This window comes from Dipodomys merriami, unplaced genomic scaffold (assembly GCF_024711535.1).
Source record: "Dipodomys merriami isolate MVZ:Mamm:240054 unplaced genomic scaffold, mDipMer1.0.p SCAF_31, whole genome shotgun sequence".
NCBI classification, from domain to species: Eukaryota; Metazoa; Chordata; class Mammalia; order Rodentia; family Heteromyidae; genus Dipodomys; species Dipodomys merriami.
In genome coordinates this window covers 12,854,866-12,874,209 of record NW_027204604.1, presented here as the reverse complement: position 1 = coordinate 12,874,209, position 19,344 = coordinate 12,854,866, and the positions used below count along the sequence as shown (strand labels likewise).

Here is a 19,344-nt window from a genome sequence, read left to right as displayed (position 1 = left end):
TGGGGAGCCCACATGGCTCTCAGTGGGGACAGATAGGACTTGCCTTCCCTTCCCTCCAGATACTGGAGTAGAAGGACTGCCATTATCGCCAACACCTCTGAAAGCCCATGGTCTCTGGAAACTGAAGTGAGTCATGTAAGTCCCCCGGGGCTCAATCAGGTCCCCCAAAGAAGCCAACTTCCTCCTTCGGGGACCTGGGGGCTGGAAGAGCCGCCGGCGGGAGGGAGGATGTGCAGTGCGGAGAGAGCTGCGGGCTGATCACAGTCAGGGCTCCAGCCCCGCATCCACACACCTTAGCTTACTGGATGTTGGGGGTCCCAGAGACGCATGCACCATGCCCCGGGCACCTCCCTGGGACTATGCCAGTGCCCTGCTGGGGGCGATGGGCACAAGCACACATAATCCTGAGCCCTCCTCTGAGCTTCCTTGAAGGAACAGCACTACACCGTGGTTTTAGAGGCGATGACCTGGGCTCGGCAGATCGAAGCCAGCGGAAGATGTAGCAGGAAGGCTCTGAGAGTCTACTACCCATCAATACGCTGCCACTCAAGGCCGCCACCTGGAAGGTGCAGGTGGCACCCTGGAAGATGAGAGTGCAGAAGGCCATCTCTGGCTCCAGGGACCCCACTTCTGGGAGTTGCTCCCCAGTGCTGGGTCTAGGGAGAGCAAGAGAGCCCCTGGGCCCAGACCCCCAGGAATCCACTGAGGGAGTTGAAGCGTGGGTCTGCCCCACTATTCCTCAGCTGTCAATCAAGAATGGCCCTGCCCTGGCTGAGAGCAACGGGAGTCAGGGCTCCGTCTCCCTGCTGAGGTACAGCACAGGGAACAGGAAGTGGCAGAGGCCTGTCCCCTTCACATGGCTCCCGAGGGCCCTGCCCTACAATGCCAACTGCATCCTCCCACTGCAGGGCGCTGTGCAGCCAGTCCGGCCTCACTTCTGAAGACATGCATGTGTGTACGCTGTAAGGTCCACTCCTGGATGGCGAGCAGACTCCACCCTCCTCCCAGCAAAGTCTCCACCCAGTACCTGCATTACCTAGGCAACTGGCACACCTGGAAGAGGTCACATCTGCATCCGCTGAGGTCACATCTGAATTTGATGTGGCCACACCTTTCTCCGCCCATACCCTAGACAAGGCCTAGCCCAGGCCCAGACGCCCTCTCTCTGCTCTTTTCTAGCTCTTTCTCAGCAGTTTCCTCCTCTTCTCTTTCCCAGCTCCCTTCTCTTTCCTAGCTCTCTCTTTCCCACCTTTCCTAGACACTCTCTTTTCTAGCTCTTTTCTCTCTTTCCCAGCTTTCTCTTTCCCAGGCCTTGCCCCACCGCGTGGAGGACCAAGATGGCCTGGTGTCAGCCGGAACGATGAATAAACCTACCCCTTACCTGAATACCACGTGTGTGGTGTGGTTCTTACTCGGCTACCTCTTTTTAAAAACCTAACATATGCCAGTACCAGGGCTTGAACTCAGGGCCTCACACTCACTTGGTTCTTTTGCTGAAGGCTGGAGTTCTAATTGAGCCACACTTTCACTTCTGGATTGTTACTGGTTACTTGGACATAAAAGTCTCACAGACTTTTCTGCCCAAGCTGGCTTCAAACTGTGATCCTCTGATATCCGCCTCCTGAGTAGCTAGGATTACAGGCGTGAGACACCATGCTTGGCTTTCATCAGACACTCTTGGAGACACCAAGGAAGGAGATACGTTGTTCAAGGATACAGCACTCATGGGGAAGAGCCTGGCTCCTAATCTAGCCTTCCCTGCTATCCAGATCCTCCAGCCTGAGCAGCCAGGGCTCACTGAAGCCTTAAGAGGCCACCCTGAGGCCTGACTCCTGGCTGATACTGTCATCCTTGGAGCTGGTAACGGAGCCAGTGTTTCTAATATGGAATCAGTCAAAGGCCCAAATCATTTCCCCATATGAAGCAGGAAGTTCCTCAAAGCTCTGCCCTCAATTCTGCCTAGCAGTGTCTCAGCGCTTCCATCTTCCCCAAGCCAGGCCCGCTCGGAGCAAAGGCGCGCTCCCGACCTCCACGGCTCTGAGGCATCTCTGCCGCTCTGAGACGCAGAGTCATGGCTACCCAGCAAAGGACGCTGTGTTCCGCTGCCCCTCCAGCAGCTGTGGCGCGCAGAGACAGATGAGCCCCCGGGGGAGTGTCCTGTCTTCCTGGTGTGGGAGAACAGAGTTAGTTGGCACCATGCAGTGATGGCTTGGTGGCTTCTGGGGGTTTTCAAGCTGAGATAAGGCCACCATTGAGAGGATGTCGTGTGTGGTGCTTAGCTAGGGGACACAGCTTTGGCCCCGACAAACTTCAAAGTTACCTTTCCAGCCCACAGAGTCTCTAAGTCTCTGACGCTGCCATCTCAACTCAACCCCCACCCCCAGGCCCTGGCCCCACACACATTGGCCTTGTTCATCCAGGCCTAGCAGGTCCCAGTTTGTCCTGGGGGCAGGGGGCTGCCAGTTACTCTTGGACAATGGGTTGAAGTAGGGTAAGGAGGGGGAGACACAAGAAGGAGTCCCTTCCGAGAACTGAAACATGCAAGACCATCACCGCCAGGTGAGTCCTTGATTCACTACAAGGCAGGTTTCAGCCAGCCACGTCTGGGTCCAGCTGGGTAACAGGCAGACCCTGGCCTAGGAGCTCTGTGGGGGGCTGTCAGGTAGGAAGGCGCCTAGCGAGCTCCCTGAGGTTGCTAGAGAAAGGTGACTTGAAGATGTGTCATGGCAGGCAGCTCATTAAACCCACGGAGCTTAAAAATAGTGAGACTTGCCGGCGGGGGAGGGGGCACTGGGGACTGCAACTGAGCCCTCAGCTGTCAAGATCAGCAACCCAGAGCCGGGATCCAAACCCAGCCGAGGAAGGCTCTCAGCCAGCGCCTCCATCCATGCGTACCCTGGCACCGGCGCTGCCTCAGCCCATTCTGCCAATGGAAGGGCTGCAGCCCGGAGAAGGGCGCTCACAGGTGTAACCGGAAGTAGAGACGCAATGCACAGATCCAGGTACACCCTGGAGGAGTTCAGGTCTGTCTACCTGGAAGCACTCACATTTTTTTTTTTTTTTACAGTCCTGGGGCTTGAACTCAAGGCCTGGGCACTGTCCCTGAGCCTTTCTGCTCAAGGCTAGCGTTCAACCACTGTGAGCCACAGCACCACTTTTGATTTTCTGATAGTTAACTGGAAATAAAGAGTCTCACAGGACCTGCCCAGGCTGGCTTTGAACTGTCATCAGATCTCAGCCTCCTGAGTAGCCAGGATCACAGGTGTGAGCTCTCACATCTTCTTTTCTATCAGTCTAGTGACGCAGGCTGGGGGACCAGGTGGCCTTTGCTCAGACCTCCCGCTGCCTCCTTCCCACAGGGACACGGCCCTGTCCTAGGCTTGTAACAGAGACATGACACACTCCAGCACAGAGGGCGAAAGCCACCATCCTGTGTCACACATTCACTGCAGTACCTGGAACACAGGAGGGTTGACTGAAAGGTTCTGGGCAGGGAAGAAGTATACAGGATGGGGATGTCCAGGTCACTGGATCAGAATGGTTGTGGCTGTCTTGCCCCGCTTTGGAGAATGCACCTCACACTCACTGGAAAAGGTGGGAAAGTGAACCGGAGAATCGCTCTGACACAGCCAGGGTCTAGTCCACCACTAGCCGGTGCCAGATGTCCACTGGTACTCACGCTTCCCCTCGAATGACAAGGCGACAGGAAGGAGGGCTGCAGAGACCCCAAAGGGAGGGCCCTGGGGTGGGGGGACATGGAGAAAGCAGTTAGGGAGCTCAGATGCTGGGGAAGCACGGAGCCTGGACAGAGCTGGAAGGAAACTGAGGAGGGTCGAGTCTTCCAGCCCTTACAGAACATGGAGGAAACCAAAGCTTGGGAAAGGAAGTGACTTTCTGTCAAGTTAAGTCACAGGGCAGTGAGTCACGGCCAGAGCTGGGAGTCAGAAGTCCTTCCATGAGATTTGAACCCTCCACCCCTGCATGTTTATACCCCGAGTAAAGCAAACAGAGGCTCACACAGACACAACAAATCCCAAAACCCAGAGCAGGTCCTCAGCCATCTGTTCTGGGATTCAGCCCACGTTTACTAAGCAGCTAGTACGGGTCAGGCAGGAAGCTGGATAGAATAAGTGAGTCTTGCTACGAACTCATGGAAGGGGCAAAAATGGCAGAGCTGAGAGCACGGCGCCAGCATCCAAATCCCCGCTGGGACAGCTGAGTGTCTACAGACACGTGATCCAGTGTTCTGCAATGGTGCCTCAGTTTCCTCACTTTGTAAAAAACAGAAATGATCCTTTCTACCTTGTAATGCACTGTGACAAATAAAGGAGAAAACTCAAGTTAAATATTTAGAACTGAGCCAAGTAATACAGATACGCCATTTAAAAATAAACAGCGCACTTGTCATAGGAAGTCCAATCCCAGGTTTATATCCAGGGGAAATGAAGATGCATGTCCTTACAAAAACCCTTCTACAGATGAGTATGACAGCATTTCTCACAGCAGCAAAGCATCAACCCACTTGTCGGCCAGCTGAGAAATAAGATGCAGTGCAGCCCATAACCACGTTCTCTAGCCAGAAACAGAAAGGAGGTGCTGATGCATGTGGCAGGGTGGATGAGCACCAGAAGCAACAGTCCCGCGTGACCATCGCACCCATGGCAGCAGAGGCAAAACTGAGAACAGAAAGTGGGGTGTTCGTTGGTGCGAACTGGGAGAATAGAGACTGCAGAGTGTGGTTTTTTTTTAAGTGCTGAAATTAGACTGTGATGGTGTGGAATTGGAGGCCTGGCTCAAGTGGTAGAGCACCTAGCCAGTGAGTAAAAGCATCAGATACTAAATTCGAGTCTGGATCTTGGAGAGAGAGAGAGAGAGAGAGAGAGAGAGAGAGAGAGAGAGAGAGAGAGAGAGAGAGAGAGAGAGAGACTGTGGTACTGAAGACATAATATAGACTCAGTTAAACATCGAATCACATTTTTTGGGGGGGTCCGGTTGTGGGGCCTAAACTCTGGGCCTGGGCGCTGTCCCTCAGCTCTCCAGCTCAAGGCTAGCGCTCTACCACTTGAGCCACAGCGCCACTTCCAGCTTCTTTTTTCTTATGTGGTGCTGAGGAATCGAACCCAGGGCCTCAGGCATGCAAGGCAAGCGCTCTACCACTGAGCCACGTTCCCAGCCCCATTGAATCACATTTTAAGTGGGCAACTTACATGGTATGTGAGCTATATCTCAATAAAGTTTTTAAAAGTAAGTAGACATTTATAAATGTCTATAAATAAGATAATAAGCAGTGCCAATCTCCATTTAGAAGTGAGGCCCAGAGAGATCTAGCAACTTATGTGGCTAGGACTGGATTTTGGACTTTTTTTTTTAACTTGCAAGCCCAGAGCTCTAAGATCATGGAAGACAGGTTTGCCCTCAACTATTTTGGGAAAAGTCTCCATTCCCTGTTGCAATGAGGCCAGTGAGGAAGTTCTACCTGTTATCGAGTCTAAAATATACAGGGGGATTTGAGGCCAAGACTAAGGTCACAGGAGGCATGCATCCATGCTGGAATCTTCTCTAGGGAAGTCTGGGGAAAAGGGAAGGATGGAATATAGCAGACGCCAGGCCACAAGCTTGTGGTTCACTTCAGCGATGACTTGGCCGAGCAGCCTGGTCTCTGGGGGAGGCGCCATTTGGGAAGGGGCCTCAGAAGAGCTCCAAGGCCGCCCTCCCAAGACCTCACTCCTCTAAACCAGCCGTTCACTCAGGTGACCGGGTGGCAGGGGTGTGGGCAGTGGTCATCTCCCATTGGACGAGTTGTCCATCTATGCCTGGTCACCTCTGTAGTTTCTGACAGTGTTGGGGACAATATGAAAGGTGCAAGATTGTCAACCTAATACTGTCAGCAGGTCCTGTTTCCAGGAAAGGGACAGGTCCAAGGAAAGGACGGGTCCTAGCTGCGGGGTCCTGGACCTGCTGGCAGGACAGGTTTGGGAGAAGCATGGAGCCCAGCCCTGCTTCTAGGCAGCCCCCTGTGCTATGAGTGGAAGGAAAGGGGGCTCCCATTTTGACATCCCTGGGCAGAAGGCACCAACCAGCTGTGGTATCTGGCTTGAAGGAACCCCTTCTCCCCCTTCCCATTCTCTCCTCAGTCAACTGAAGACCATGTCACAAACATTCTTGCTCCAGCTAGGAGTGTTCTAGGACAAAACCACCATCTCTTTCTGGTCAAGTGAGGAAGAACAGGAAATAAGAAGAGACAAACTTGGCCAAAGCCACCCAGAGTCCAAGTGGCCTCTCTGGGAGAACAGCCCACTGGGTTTGGTGCCATTTGTAGACAGTCCAATGTGCCAGGTCTTGGCCAGGAAGCCTGACTGAGCTCCAGGGCGGAGACAGGAAAAGACCAACCTGTGCATCCGCCAGGCCTGCTGGCCATCCACCCTCCATCCACCTCAGCTGAACCCCAGGGCGTCATGAAAGAGAGATGAGGAAGACAGAATCCTCATTTTCTTTCTTCCTCCCCCCCCGATTTTTTTTGTAGAATTTGGGTTGAACTCTGGGCCTCAAGCTTGTAACCACTGCCTGCGCCATGCCCCTAGCCTTTTTTTCTTTTTGTTATTTTTCCAACAGTGTCTTGGTGGTGGTGATGGTGGTGGTCATGGGGCCTGAACTCTGGGCCTGGGTGCTGTCCCTTAGCTCTTCAGCTCAAGGCTAGTGCTCTAGCACTTGAGCCACAGCACCACTTCCAGCTTTTTTGGCTTATGTGGTGATGAGGAATTGAACCCAGGGTCTCATGCATGCAAGGCAAGCACTCTACCACTGAGCTACCTTTCAAGCCCCCAAACAGTGTCTTGTATTTATGTGTGGGCCAGCCTGGATTACTATCCTGCTATTTATGCTTCCTACATAGTTGGAGTGATGGACCCAGATTTTTATTAGTTGCTCCCTTTTTGTCTAGGCTGTCTTTGAGCTATGATCCTCCTGCTCCCACCCACAATTACATGCATAAACAACCATTTTCACATGGGTCCACATTTTCAAATGGGTATAACTGAGGCCCACAAATAGAAATAGAAAGAAACTGCTTGCTTGTGCCTGTGTGCATCCATCCAATGATGGATTTGCTGGGTTCTAGATCGTGTGTGTGTGTGTGTGTGTGTGTGTGTGTGTGTGTGCGCGTGTGTGCGCGCGCGTGCGTGTGCGTACTGGTTCTAAGGCTTGAACTCAGGGCCTTGGCACTGTCCCTGAGATTTTTTGTTGTTGTTGTTCAAGGATAGCGCTTTTTCACTTTAGCCACAGCTCCACTCTTGGTTCTTTGGTGATTAATTGGAGATGAGGCTCATGGACTTTTCTGCCTGGGTTGTTGAACTGCAGTATTCAGATCTCAGCCTTCTGAGTAGACAGGATTACAGGCATGAGCCCCTGCTGCTGAACCCTAGATCCTTCTAATCAATCCAGTCATATCCTGCCTCATACTCTTTAAGACACCTCCTTTAGTGTTTAAGAAACATCAAAATCACAGTTTGGTAGCATTTTATAGCTGATTTTTTTTTTTTTGTCAGTTGTGGGGCTTGAACTCAGGGCCTGGGCACTGTGCCTGAGCCTCTTTGTGCTTAAGGATAGCGCTCTACCACTTGAGCCACAGTGCCATTTCCAATTTTTGAGTGGTTAATTGTATATGAGTCTCACAGGGACTTTTCTGGCTGGCTTTGAAGTGCAATACTCAGGTATCAGCCTCTTGAGAAGCTAGGATTACAGGAGTGAGCCACCAGGACCTGACTATTGCTGAATTCTTATAGCACCTTGTCTCAGATACCGAGAATCATTAGGGCTCAGTATACTATTAACACTTTAAATCCTCAGATCAACCCTACAGCATTCAAGTTTGTTTTTTTTATTTTACAAATGAGGAAACTGAGGTCACAAGTATTAGGACAAGTTAGTCAAAGCTCTACATCTAAACACTGCAGGAGATAGGATTTGAACACAGGTCACCCAGGCAGAGCATCAGTGCTGGTGCCCACAAAGCACAAGGTCCACTGTTCCCAGGTTCACAGGTCCTGGGGCCCAGGGCTCCAGCAGTCGCTCAGGAGGGACATGGATGCAGAGGCCCCTTTGTCTGGGAGCCAAGTTGCACTTGTGCCCAGGAGCCTTGTGTTGGAACTCGGACTGGGGGCCAGGCAGCAATCTGTCCCCAGGCCATCAGCTGCTCTGGACTCCGGCTACTGGCGGGGAGCAAGGTGAAGGCGGGCTTGGAACTGGCAGCCTCCCCGTGGTAAGCAGCAGCTTTGAGAGCATGTAGGTGCTGTAGGCGCTGCCCTGGCCACCGGTCCACTGTCCCCTGCATCCCATCCACCCATCATCCCTGAGTGACTCTGCAGAGCTGCCCTGAGCCGACGGCAGGGACAGGACTGGTCACTCTGGCTGTCTAAGCATGTGATGATGAAGTTGAAGGCCAAGGCACACACCAGGTGATGGCAGTGACCTCCAAAATGTCACTATGGCCCCTTTAGCAGCAGGTAACAACCAAGACTGCTTCCTCCGGGAGTAACTGAGGTCTGCAGAGCCTCTCCCACAGCTGCCCACTAGGCAAATGCATCAAGCACTGGTGACGCTCACCGCTGGAAGTCCTCCCTCCATCTCACAGAAACCCTTCTTGCTGCAGTACAGCCCCGTGACCTCGTATTAGAAATGCTTCTGCGTCCAAATGCACCCTTTGTTAGACTGCTAAGAGGAGAAGCCATGAGCAATACGGCAATCACAAAAGCTATTAACTGGGCCGGCAGCTGCTCTGGGTTCTAACATCCCATTTCAGTAGGAGAAGTCAGCCGGCCTCTTCACCCCCCATCCCCACCGCCCCCATCCACTCTCAGGGCAGAGAAAAGGGAGCAGGATGGAGATGGTGAGAGGAAAAATGGAAAGATAACAAGGCAAAGGCAGAAGGCGGGGGAGGGGGAGGGATGGAGGGGGCAGGGAGCTCAAAGCCTATCTTGACCTGCCAAGGACTTTTTCCATGTCTCCAGGCTGCTTGGTGGTCTAGATGAGGAGACTAACCTTTCTCATGGCTCCTGCCTGAGCCCTGCTGAATGGACCATCTGCTCTGAGGCCTTTCTGCCAACACTTCAAAAGTCCCATTTCTCCAGGGAGCTGGAGGCTGGGGAGCCATGAGCTCCAAAAAAGAAGAAAATTTATTAGGGAAGCACTCAGGCTCTACTCTGAGACACAAAGGGTTATTTAATGCGGAAAAGCCAAACTGAAGGCCAGAGGCCCACGTGCATAGCCTTCTTTCCTTCTCAGAACAACCCCCCATCCCAAGACAGACTTACTCCTGTCCTTGGCCACTGGGCAAATATTGACTTTCTTTTGCTCTGCATTGCCCGTGGACAGGGGAGCAGCGTGCTGGCTACTGGCTCCTCCCTCTGGGAGGCAGGGTAGGCTGTGAGCACAGGGCCAAAGGAGGTGGGCCAAGAAAGCCAAGCAGGTCTTGGAAGTCACAGTTCTATCTTTTGGCTCTGTGTTTTGTCTCCCTGCGCTCCCTTCATCTCCTTATTCATGTGGGTTTATGTCTCACATTCTGGTAGCCCTGCTGCCGTGTGGCAGGTCTCACCAAGGGTGCACAGGGCAAAGCAGGTTTAACTGCCCAAGCTGTGGCCTGCTGCTGGGAGGGATTCTCATGCCAGTCCTGCGATGGTCTCAGGCCTCAATGTTATCATCTGAAAACTGGGACTGCTGAGCTCAATAACCTGCACACCGGGAAGAGGAAGTTCCTTCCTGTAAGGGACCCATGTCCATCTATGGCAAGCAAGGCAGTCACCTTGGACTGATTCTAGAAGGAAAATAACACTTGAGGAGTAGCAGGGTTTAGCATTAACTGGGGATCTGCGCGTGTAGCTTGGCTTCCGCGCTGGCGCCAACTTGCTGTGTTATACAGGGCAAGGCACAGAGGACTGGATGGGATGACCCCTTGTTCCCCTCTTGGTGTCTGTCCCTCTGAGCCTCCCTCAGCCAGTGCCCCCCGTGGGCGGTGATGTCCTAACTCCTTCAGCCTTTTCTCCAAGACCTCCCGATGACAGCCCCGCCTCAGCTGTGTTCTCTCGTCACTAGGCGTCTTCCTTGGCCTACATCCCCTGTGGCTGAGCATCCCCTCCTAAGTTTGCACACAAACTACAGGAGGGCCCAGCAGGAGGGGGACACATTGCCTGGGAAGTTCTGCCTAGTGACAGTGGCAGGACCCACCATCACACTAGGAATGACCCATATGCCCCAGGTGATCGCCAGAAGGACCCTGCACGGTGGGAAATGGTATCTTCCTTTCATGGGTGAGAAAACAGGCGCAGAGAGGCCAAGTCATCTGTCTACAACCACACAGCAATAATGGAGAGAATCAGGTAGTCACTGGATATGTCTGGACTGCAAAGCCTCCGATCAAACCATCAGTAGCACTGGAAAGGAGTTGTCATCGCCTGTCCCCAGGCTGAGTCCTGGGACAGGACAGAGGGACAGTGAGCATCAACTACCTTCATGAGTCCAGCAAACCTCCCGCCACACAAAGCCCAGGCAGAGTCTGAGCCAATGAGGCCCTGGCAACAGGGCCAGGACTCTGGCTTATCTCAGCCAACAGGAAACTGAGGCCTGGAGATGCCTAAGGTCAGACGGCGAGCCTGGGGTAAGCCCAGCCCTCAGCCATGCCGTGCTCCTCCCAACTCACCTGCACATCTAGTCTGGTCTGGTCCTGGGTCCAGTGACACCCCCCCCCCAGCCCTGGGCTAAGCCAGCCCTGGGTGGACAGCCAGCCTTATCCTCTCTGGCAATTGTCACATTCCTGGAAAGTTTGGGGAATGGAGTGAAAGAGCCCTTTTTCCGTGTCCACAGAAGGGACAGAGATGCTAGAACACAGGGACAAAAATTCTGCTGGGGCTTGAACTCAGGGCCTGGGCACTGTCTTTGTTGCTCAAGGTTGGTGCTCTACCATTTGAGCTCCACTTCCAGCTTTTTGGTGGCTAATTGGAGATAAGAGTCTCTCAGATTTGTCTGCCTAGGCTGGCTTTGAACCGTGATTCTTACTTCTCAGTCTCCTGAGTAGGATTATAGGCATGAGCTAGCGGCACCCAGTCAACAACGTCTTTCTTCCCCCCACGAATTTGCTGCTGCAAAATGACTAATGGTCAGAGGGATGAAGAGAAAGAGAGAGAGAAAGAGAAAGAGAGAGAGAAAGGGAGAAGGAGAGAGAGTGAGAGAGAGAGAGAGTGAGAGAGAGAGAGAGAGAGTGAGAGAGAGAGTGAGAGAGAGAGTCCGTCCGCAGGAAGCCCAGCCACTGGGGGAAGAGCACATAGCCAGTCCCCATGGCTGTTGCTCACAGCTACCCTGCTGCCTGCTTGCTGCCTGGTTTTATTGTTCGATTACAATTAAGGCCAGCTACCACTCCTGGAGCATCTCCAGGGCTGTACGCTGCACTCAGCATTTTATGTGTGTTTCTTGTTTAATCTTCACAATCCCACAATACCACTATTATCATTGTGCTTTGACAGTGAAGTCACTGGAGCTCAAAGGCATAAAAGCACTGGCTCAAGGTCATGCAGTTTGTAACCAGGAGAGCCAGGGACTCCTGAAGTCCTCTTCCAGGGCTGTACAGGGCTTTAAAAACAGCCCTGCCTGTGTCTCAAAGTGTCTCTTTTTGGGGGAGATGAGGGCATTGCAGCTCCCACTAGGAGACCACTTGTTCCTCTGGAACCTTTTCCTGCTGCTCAGACACCGGCCCTGAACTTGAGTTCCACGTAGTGTCGTTCCACGGGTCCTAGGAAGTTACTTGGTTCAACCATTTCAATGCACAAGTGAGGAACACAGAAAGGGGCTTGTCCAAGGTCACACAAGGTCACACCCATTGGAAGCTGATCCTGTAAACTCAATTCAACTCTCTTGTCTTAAACCAGGGCCCTTCCCACAACATCCCAGGCCCAAGGAGAGGCTATCGATTCATCGCCACAGAAGACCCAGCCAGCATCCATGATGCCAAGAAGGAGTTAGCTGAGACTTACTTCCCCAGGGGAGGCTGTGGGAGCTGGAGGTGGAGATCTTCCTCAGCAGAGCGAATTCCTTCACATCACCCTGTTTGTCTGCTGAGCACCCAGCCCTGCCTGGAGACAGGGGGCAGGAGGCACAGCCTTGTGAGGTCCTGCTTTAGTCTTGGTCTCCTACCTGTCCCAGGAACCCACTTCCCTGGGAAGATGCTGCCCTGTGTGAGAGGCTGCCACAGGGCAGAAAAGCCGCCTCCTTCCCTACCAGGCGGGAGGAAGGATGGCCCAGCAGGCTGCTGGCTCCACTGCATTTGGGGGGGGGGGTTGGAGCCTCCAGTCCCAGAGGCCAGGCCACCTTGCCCACACCCCATCCCTGCCCTGGCTCTCACTTGCCTGCGGGAGTCAGCAGGTGTGTGTGGCTGGGAGACATTGTACATGCTATAGGTACCCCCGCCCCCCCCCCATTTTCCAGGTGAAGGCATGGAGGCTCAGGGGGTCAAATGGACGGCGCAAGGTCAAGGGTAGGTCAGAATGGGAGCTTTTGGACATTCCCTGTGCCACGGATCCCCCATTCCACACGGCCACTTCCCTCCCTCGGAGAGGCCACAGAAGAAAAGCTGCAAATTCCAGGGAGCAGGCGCTTCCCGGGGCGCCCCCCACCCGTCCCCAGGCTGGTTACCGAGCACCCTCCCCAGATCGCTCCCACTCCCGTCTGAAAGGCCACGCGCCCGGGTCACTAGGGGATTCAGAGAGGGGCAGCGGCGTGTCCAAGGTCGCACAGCACGTCGAGTGGGGCGCCCAGGCTCCGCCAGGATCTCTCCAAGCGGCTTGCCAGAGGGAGCCCGGGGTCCCCGCTTCCCCGTGGCACCAAGCGGCGGGACTGGTCGGAGTACCGAGAAAGTTCTGGGTCGGGGAAGGGGCGGAACGCAGGGCCGCGGATGCCAGCCCCGGGCGCCCCGCCTGGCGCGCGGGCGGGGGGCGCTCGCCCATCCCCACGCGGCGGAGTGGGGTCCCCGCACCCACTCCCCCCTCCGCACCCACTCCCACGCGCCTGCGGTCTTCCCGGGTGCCGTCGGGGGCTCCGGAGCGGCGGCGGAGGGCGGGGGTTGCGGGGTGAGTCCGGGACCGCTCGTGCCCCCCCCCCCCGCTTCGGTCCCCGCTTGGTTACCGGGCGGTGAGCGCCAAGCCTACGAAGTCGCGGTGCCCCGGCTTGGCGACCCCCGGCGCCCCGGGGTGGCCGCCGGGGCGGGGCGGGGCGGGGCTGGGGCCGCGCGGGGTCCCCCGGGGCGGCTGCTCTTACCCGGGACGTTCGGGTGCGGACGGGGCCGTGCGCCGGTGGAGCGGGGCCGGCGGGGTCCCGGAGTCCGGTCCGGTTCCCGCTTCCCCGCCGCCGGCCGCTGCGGCTCCCCCCCCCCCCCTGCGCCCGCCCGCTCTGCAGTAGTAACAACCTGATTCCACTTCCCCCATCCGCGATTGCGATGCTGCTCACATCCGTGGCTCCGCGCCCCTCGCAGGGCGAGCCCCGAGCCGGACCGGGCGCCCCCCGGCGCGGGACACCCCGCGCCGCCGCTCCTCCTCCCCCTCGGGGGAAGCGCGCCCGAGGGAGGGCGGGCGGGGGGGGGGGAGGACGGGGAGGGGGAGTGCAGGGGGCGGCGGGGGGAGTGCGGGAAGGGAAAGGGGAGTGCGGGGGGGGGAGTGCGGGAGGGGAAAGGGGAGTGCGGGGGGGGGAGTGCGGGAAGGGAAAGGGGAGTGCGGGGGGGGGGAGTGCGGGAAGGGAAAGGGGAGTGCGGGGGGGGAGTGCGGGAAGGGAAAGGGGAGTGCGGGGGGGAGTGCGGGAGGGGAATGGGGAGTGCGGGGGGGGGGGGAGTGCGGGAAGGGAAAGGGGAGTGCGGGGGGGGAGTGCGGGAAGGGAAAGGGGAGTGCGGGGGGGGGAGTGCGGGGGGCGGCGGGGGGAGTGCGGGAAGGGAAAGGGGAGTGCGGGGGGGAGTGCGGGAAGGGGGGGAGTGCGGGGGGGGAGTGCGGGAAGGGAAAGGGGAGGGCAGGGGGAGTGCGGGGAGAGGGCAGGGGGAGGGCAGGCGGGCGGGCAGGGGGAGGGCAGGCGGGCGGGCACGTTAACCCGAGGGGGCCCAGCAAGTTCAGGGCGGGCACCTCCCGGCCTCGGCGCCTCGCAGGGCTCCCCCCGCCCCCCACCCGCCCGGGAGCCCCGCCCCCCCCTGCGACACTCCCCACCCCGCCCCGCCCACAGCTCCGGGCGCCCGGGACCGGCCGGGGGCGGGAGGAGGTGGCGGCCCGGGATTCCGGTGCAGTGTTCCGGGAGGGATGGAACAAAAGGCAGATTCTGGAGAGGAAGGGGGTGGGGGCGCCCAGAGGCCCCCGCCCTGGGGGGGGTCTGCACTGGTGGGGGTCCCCGCGGGCGAGCTCCCTCCAAGGGCTCTGCGGGGTTCCCAGCCGCTCCGCCTGCGCCCAGCTCTGCCCGGGAGTCCCCTCCCCCTGAGCCTCTCAGCCCCCAACACTCACAGGCTCAGCCGGGGCCCCCAGTCCCGCGCCTCATCCCCTCCCTGACCTTCCCAGCGCACCCCCACTTCCTTGCCGCCGACCTCCCATCCTGCAAACTCAGAATTCAGAATCAAGTTTCGGGTTTGACCTAGGAAACGATCGAGGCGAACTTAGGAGATCTCTTGGGGGCTCCCCAGGGCGTCTCAGCCGGCGCAGGCTGGGAAAGCTAGGAAATAGTCCCTGTGGAAGCAACCCCGCTTCCTCCCCGGCCCCAGGACGGCCACGTGTCCCCGCAGTGCCGCAGCGGCGGCCTCCCCGCAGGGCGGGAGCTCCAGCGCTCTCCAGAACCGCGGCGCTCTCGGTCCACCCCTGCAGAGCACGGACCGGATCTCCGGGCCGCAGGAGCGCGGGTGTGGGGGCTGGAAGAATGGGGTCGCCATTCTTCAGATGGAAGGGGGGACCTGAGAGTCAAGGGCTCAAGGTCAGTGTGCTCAGAGGAGGGTCCTAGGGATCCTCACACCTATTCACACACAGACCTGTGCGCATGCATACACACACACACACACACACACACACACACACACACACACACACCTCTGTAATCCCCGCTGGAGGTTCAGCAGGGCACACTCGAGTTAGACTGCAGAATTTCCTGATGGTAAGAGTCTTTGATACCATCCTGCCTGCTGGACACAGCTTGAAGGATGGGAAACCTGGGGGTACCTGGATGTCTGGGATGGGTAAAATGCTCCTCTGGTTCATTTTAAATATGATGAATCAGAAGATGCGGGAGCTTTACTCAAAGCTGCCTCAGGGGAAATAGGGTCTAATGGTAGAAAACTCAGCATTTGTGTACAACCAGGTTTGCACCTTGCGGACACGATCTGTGTTTAATGCATGCGTCCTGGCCTCCCCTGGCCGGCAGTGGAGTTCTGAGTGTCTTGGGCCACAGCGTATAAGGCTCTGGTGACATCTGCTGCATTTAGGTCAGAGCCCCCTCCGGCCGCAGAGGACCCCTCGCTCCCCTGACAGGGGTGGACTACAGTGGGAAACCTAGATCTCACCTGATCTGTATAAGCAATCCCAGGAGGCCGTAGGGCAAGGCTCCCTGAAGTCCACGTTCCTATGATGGGTTTGGCACAGGTAGACTGTGGGCTTGTCTTAAGGAATCTAGAGGCTGATCTCCTCCCTTGGGCCAAAACTGACAGCTCCTCCCTCTCAGGGGATCCTTCCAACAATCCAGTCGGCCCTCCTCTCCTCTTCTCTTTACCACCACCACCACCCCCTGCCAGTGTCAGCAGCTCTGCCCACTCCTGCACTCATCACCTGACATGCCTCTCTAGTCTGGGCCATGCTCTTCTCTCAGTGGGGGGAGGGGGGGACACAGTCCTGGTCCTCCCACCTCCCCTTTTCATCCACCAGTCTGTTCCCTGCCCCCTTCCCATGGGCCCGGTGGCTTCTCTCTCCTCTGCACCCTTAAACCCTTGTCCTTTCTCATCCCTGCCTTCCCCTACGCCTCCCCTCAACCACAAGCTCCACAAAGGGGTCCCCCTGCCTGTCCAGCCTCTGTGCTCAGTGCAGACCCTCTAAGCCTCTCCATGGCCCTGAGGCTCCGGTGCTGCTGCATGTGCACTGGATGACCTTGGGCAAGTTATGTAACCGTCTCTAAGCCTCATTTTTCTCACCTGCAACTTGGGGATTTTAATTATAAAACAGGATTAAAGGGATAATGGGTGTAAAGAGACTAACACAGTCCATTCTCTGCCCATCAATGCTCTCTCCTGCTGGTAAAGCAATAAGAGATGAAGGAATAAAAGAATGAGCGTAGCCCTGCTGCGCTCAGCTTCTCCCCAGGATTCTAGCTACACCCCTTCCCTGCGCTGCCAGCCCTCTCTCCTCGCATCTCTCTCACCTGTGACTCCAGGGAAGTGGATGGCGGCTGCTACCAGCTCCTCCTCTCCTCTCTGGCTTTGCCTCTCCAGGTGTTGCAGTCCAAGTGACCAATTCTCTGCGTTAGCCCTGAATTGGCCTCAAGTATCAGCTCAAACCAACCCAGGACTTAAAGCCATGGTACAGGTGATGTCCCTGGATGAGGCTTTCATCTCCTTCATGATCTGTCAGCACCCCTACCACCACCACCACACACACACACACACACACACACACAGCACTGTTCAAAGGGCTCCACTTTGTTCACAGTAAGTTGGAATTAGCGCAAGCTGCAATGAGGAGGCTGACAGCCCCTGCCCCAGTCCCAGTCTATGGAGGGGAGAAGGACAAAGGGGGGTGGGGTGAGGGGGGGGAAGGGTGCTTGCCAAGCTGATAGCAATCATCATGATGGAGTTCCTTCCTCATTCTGCATCTGTCCAGACAAAATAATGGCTCTCAGTGTCTCCCTTCCAGAAATGCAGCAATTAAGATTTCTGCAGAAAGCTTCTAAATCCTGCCTGCAATCCTATGACCATGAATATGCTAAGGGAGACCCTTCCCTCCACTTCTCCCTCACCCCCCCTCCAAGTCACTGAGGACGGAGCTTGTACTGGGCCAGACAACATAGGATTGTCCTGAGAAACAGCACAGGCACTGCAGTGGTTAAAATACAGGATAGAGACTATGGATGGGAATCAGGATTCTGCCACTTAACAAGTCTATGACCTTCTGGTGCCAGTAGCTCACTTCTGTAATCCTAGCTACTCAGGAGGCTGAGATCTGAGGATGGAAAGTTCTAAGACAGACCTTAGCAGAACCGTTTATGAAATCTTTTTTTTTAATTTAATTTTATTTTATTTGTGAACATACTGTACAGAGGAGTTACAATTACATGGGCAGGATAATGCGTACATTTCTTACCAAGCATTGCAGCCTCCTCCTTTGTTTACCCTTCACATCCCTTCCCAGCCTCCCCCCTCCCCCCCAATCCCAATCCTTCTCCTTCCCCCTCCTTCCCCCCCCCCCCCACCGACGTTGTAAAGCTCGTTTTGGACATGACAACTTGTACTTCTCATTGTTGCAACAGGTCCACCTGTATCCTTAAACAACTGGTTTTTCCCCATCTCCTCCACAAGTTATACTGACATCAAATATAGTGAAAGCAGGGGTTATACTGTGGGGGAGGGACATACAAAGCAACAAAGAGATAATCTTATAAATGCGTTAGAAACACATGCATGAAAGAAAAAAACATTAAAATACACATCTAAGGGTTCATTTTCCTGACATCACATTATCTGACCTTTTCCGCTTGACTCATACATATACTAGATATTACAAATAAGGGAAACCATGGGACCTATGTTTCTTTGGGCCTGGCTTACTTAATATAATTTAAAAAATATGGAACGCTTCACGAATTTGAGTGTCATCCTTGCGCAGGGGCCATGCTAATCTTCTCTGTATCGTTCCAATTTTTAGTATATGTGTTGCCGAAGCGAACACTGTTTATGAAATCTTATCTCCAATTAACCAGCATAAATCCGGAAGTGGAGCTGTGGCTCAAGTGGTAGAGCACCAGCTTTGAGTGAAAAAGCTAAGAAACGGTGCCCCACCTCCACCCATGAGTTCAAGCCCTAGTACCAGCACATACACACAAATGTGACTGACCTTAGGCAAGCTACTCAACCTCAACCTGTCTGTGCTTCATCTACTGAATGAGAACAGAAATAGTGCCTACCTCAAAATCACTGTAAACAACGAGTTAATACATGTCAGAAAACTAAAAAACAGAGCACCTCAGAACACCCAGAGGTGTGGCACACGCCTGAGATCCTAGCTATCAGGAGGCTGAGGCAGGAAGACTGTGAGTTTGAGGCCAGCCTAGGATACATAGTGAGACCCTGCCTCAAGCATATAGACCACAGAAAACAACTCAAAATGGGGCTGAAGAATGCAGTATAGGGCTTATTTGGAATGTACAAGGCCCTGGGTTTGAGTGCTAGCACTGTAACATCTGGATCTTAAGGGCTGAGTAAAGGTTAGCTGCTATTTTAATGTTGTTTCTACACTGCAGATGAGGAAACAGACAAGAATAACTGCTGCTTATTTAGTAGCTAGTACATGGCAGGCAGTTTGTATGTATATTTGGATGGAGGAGGGTCTCCAGGATATGTTTCCATTAAGGTGCATATGTATTGTTAAATTTGATGAGTCAGCTGACTGCCTTCTTTTTTGTTTTTCTTCTGCCAGTCCTGGGGCTTGAACTCAGGGCACTGTCTCTGAGCTCCTTTTTTTTTTTTTTTTTTTTTTTTTTTTTGTCGGTCGTGGGGCTTGAACTCTGGGCCTGGGCACTGTCCCTCAGCTCTTCAGCTCAAGGCAAGCGCTCTACCACTTGAGCTACAACGCCACTTCCGGTTTTCTGGTGGTTTATTGGAGATAGGAGTCTCACGGTCTCTCCTGCCTGGGCTGGCTTTGAACCGCGATCCTCAGATCTCAGCCTCCTGTGTAGCTAGGATTACAGGCGTGAGCCACCAGCGCCCGGCTTCTGAGCTCCTTTTGTTCAAGGCTAGCACTCTACCGCTTGAACCATAGCACCACTTCCAGCTTTTTCTGTTTATGTGGTACTGTGGAATTGAACCCAGGGCTTCATGCATGCTAGGCAAGCACTCTACTACTAAGCCATCTTCCCAGCCCTGACTGTCTTTTAGGTCTGTGTTTGCATCCACTGGCTTATATGGACTACAGAGAGGTGCTTTACGGAGAACTAGAACGTGTCCACAGCTGGATTCCAGAGGTACGGAGATGTATTTGGCAATAATTTCTCCTTGATACTGTCTCTCTCACACACACACAAAGAATACAGCTCACCAAACAAGTCAGATTTCACAATAGCAACTGAGGGACCTGAAGGAAAGCCTCT

The 19,344-nt window shown here is 55.0% G+C and overlaps 1 protein-coding gene and 1 non-coding gene across 5 annotated transcripts in view; both read right to left on the bottom strand.

Moving 5' to 3' along the window:
* Positions 1–19,344, bottom strand: part of Syt2 (synaptotagmin 2) — a 105,301-nt gene that overhangs the window by 26,395 nt on the left and 59,562 nt on the right. The window contains exon 1 of one of the 4 annotated variants that reach the window (XM_070041813.1): positions 13,445–13,562. The exons of 1 other annotated variant lie outside the window; for it this stretch is intronic. In XM_070041813.1, the coding sequence (XP_069897914.1) occupies positions 13,445–13,463 (19 nt within the window). In that variant the 5' untranslated portion in view covers positions 13,464–13,562. Of the gene's footprint in view, positions 1–9,036; positions 9,088–13,296; positions 13,359–13,444; positions 13,563–19,344 lie in introns of those variants that run through there. 2 more of the 4 variants (XM_070041815.1, XM_070041816.1) reach the window with 2 other exon arrangements.
* LOC138841252 (U6 spliceosomal RNA) lies at positions 17,820–17,927 on the bottom strand. Its single transcript, XR_011376363.1, has one exon. It is a non-coding gene; the product is annotated as a U6 spliceosomal RNA (small nuclear RNA).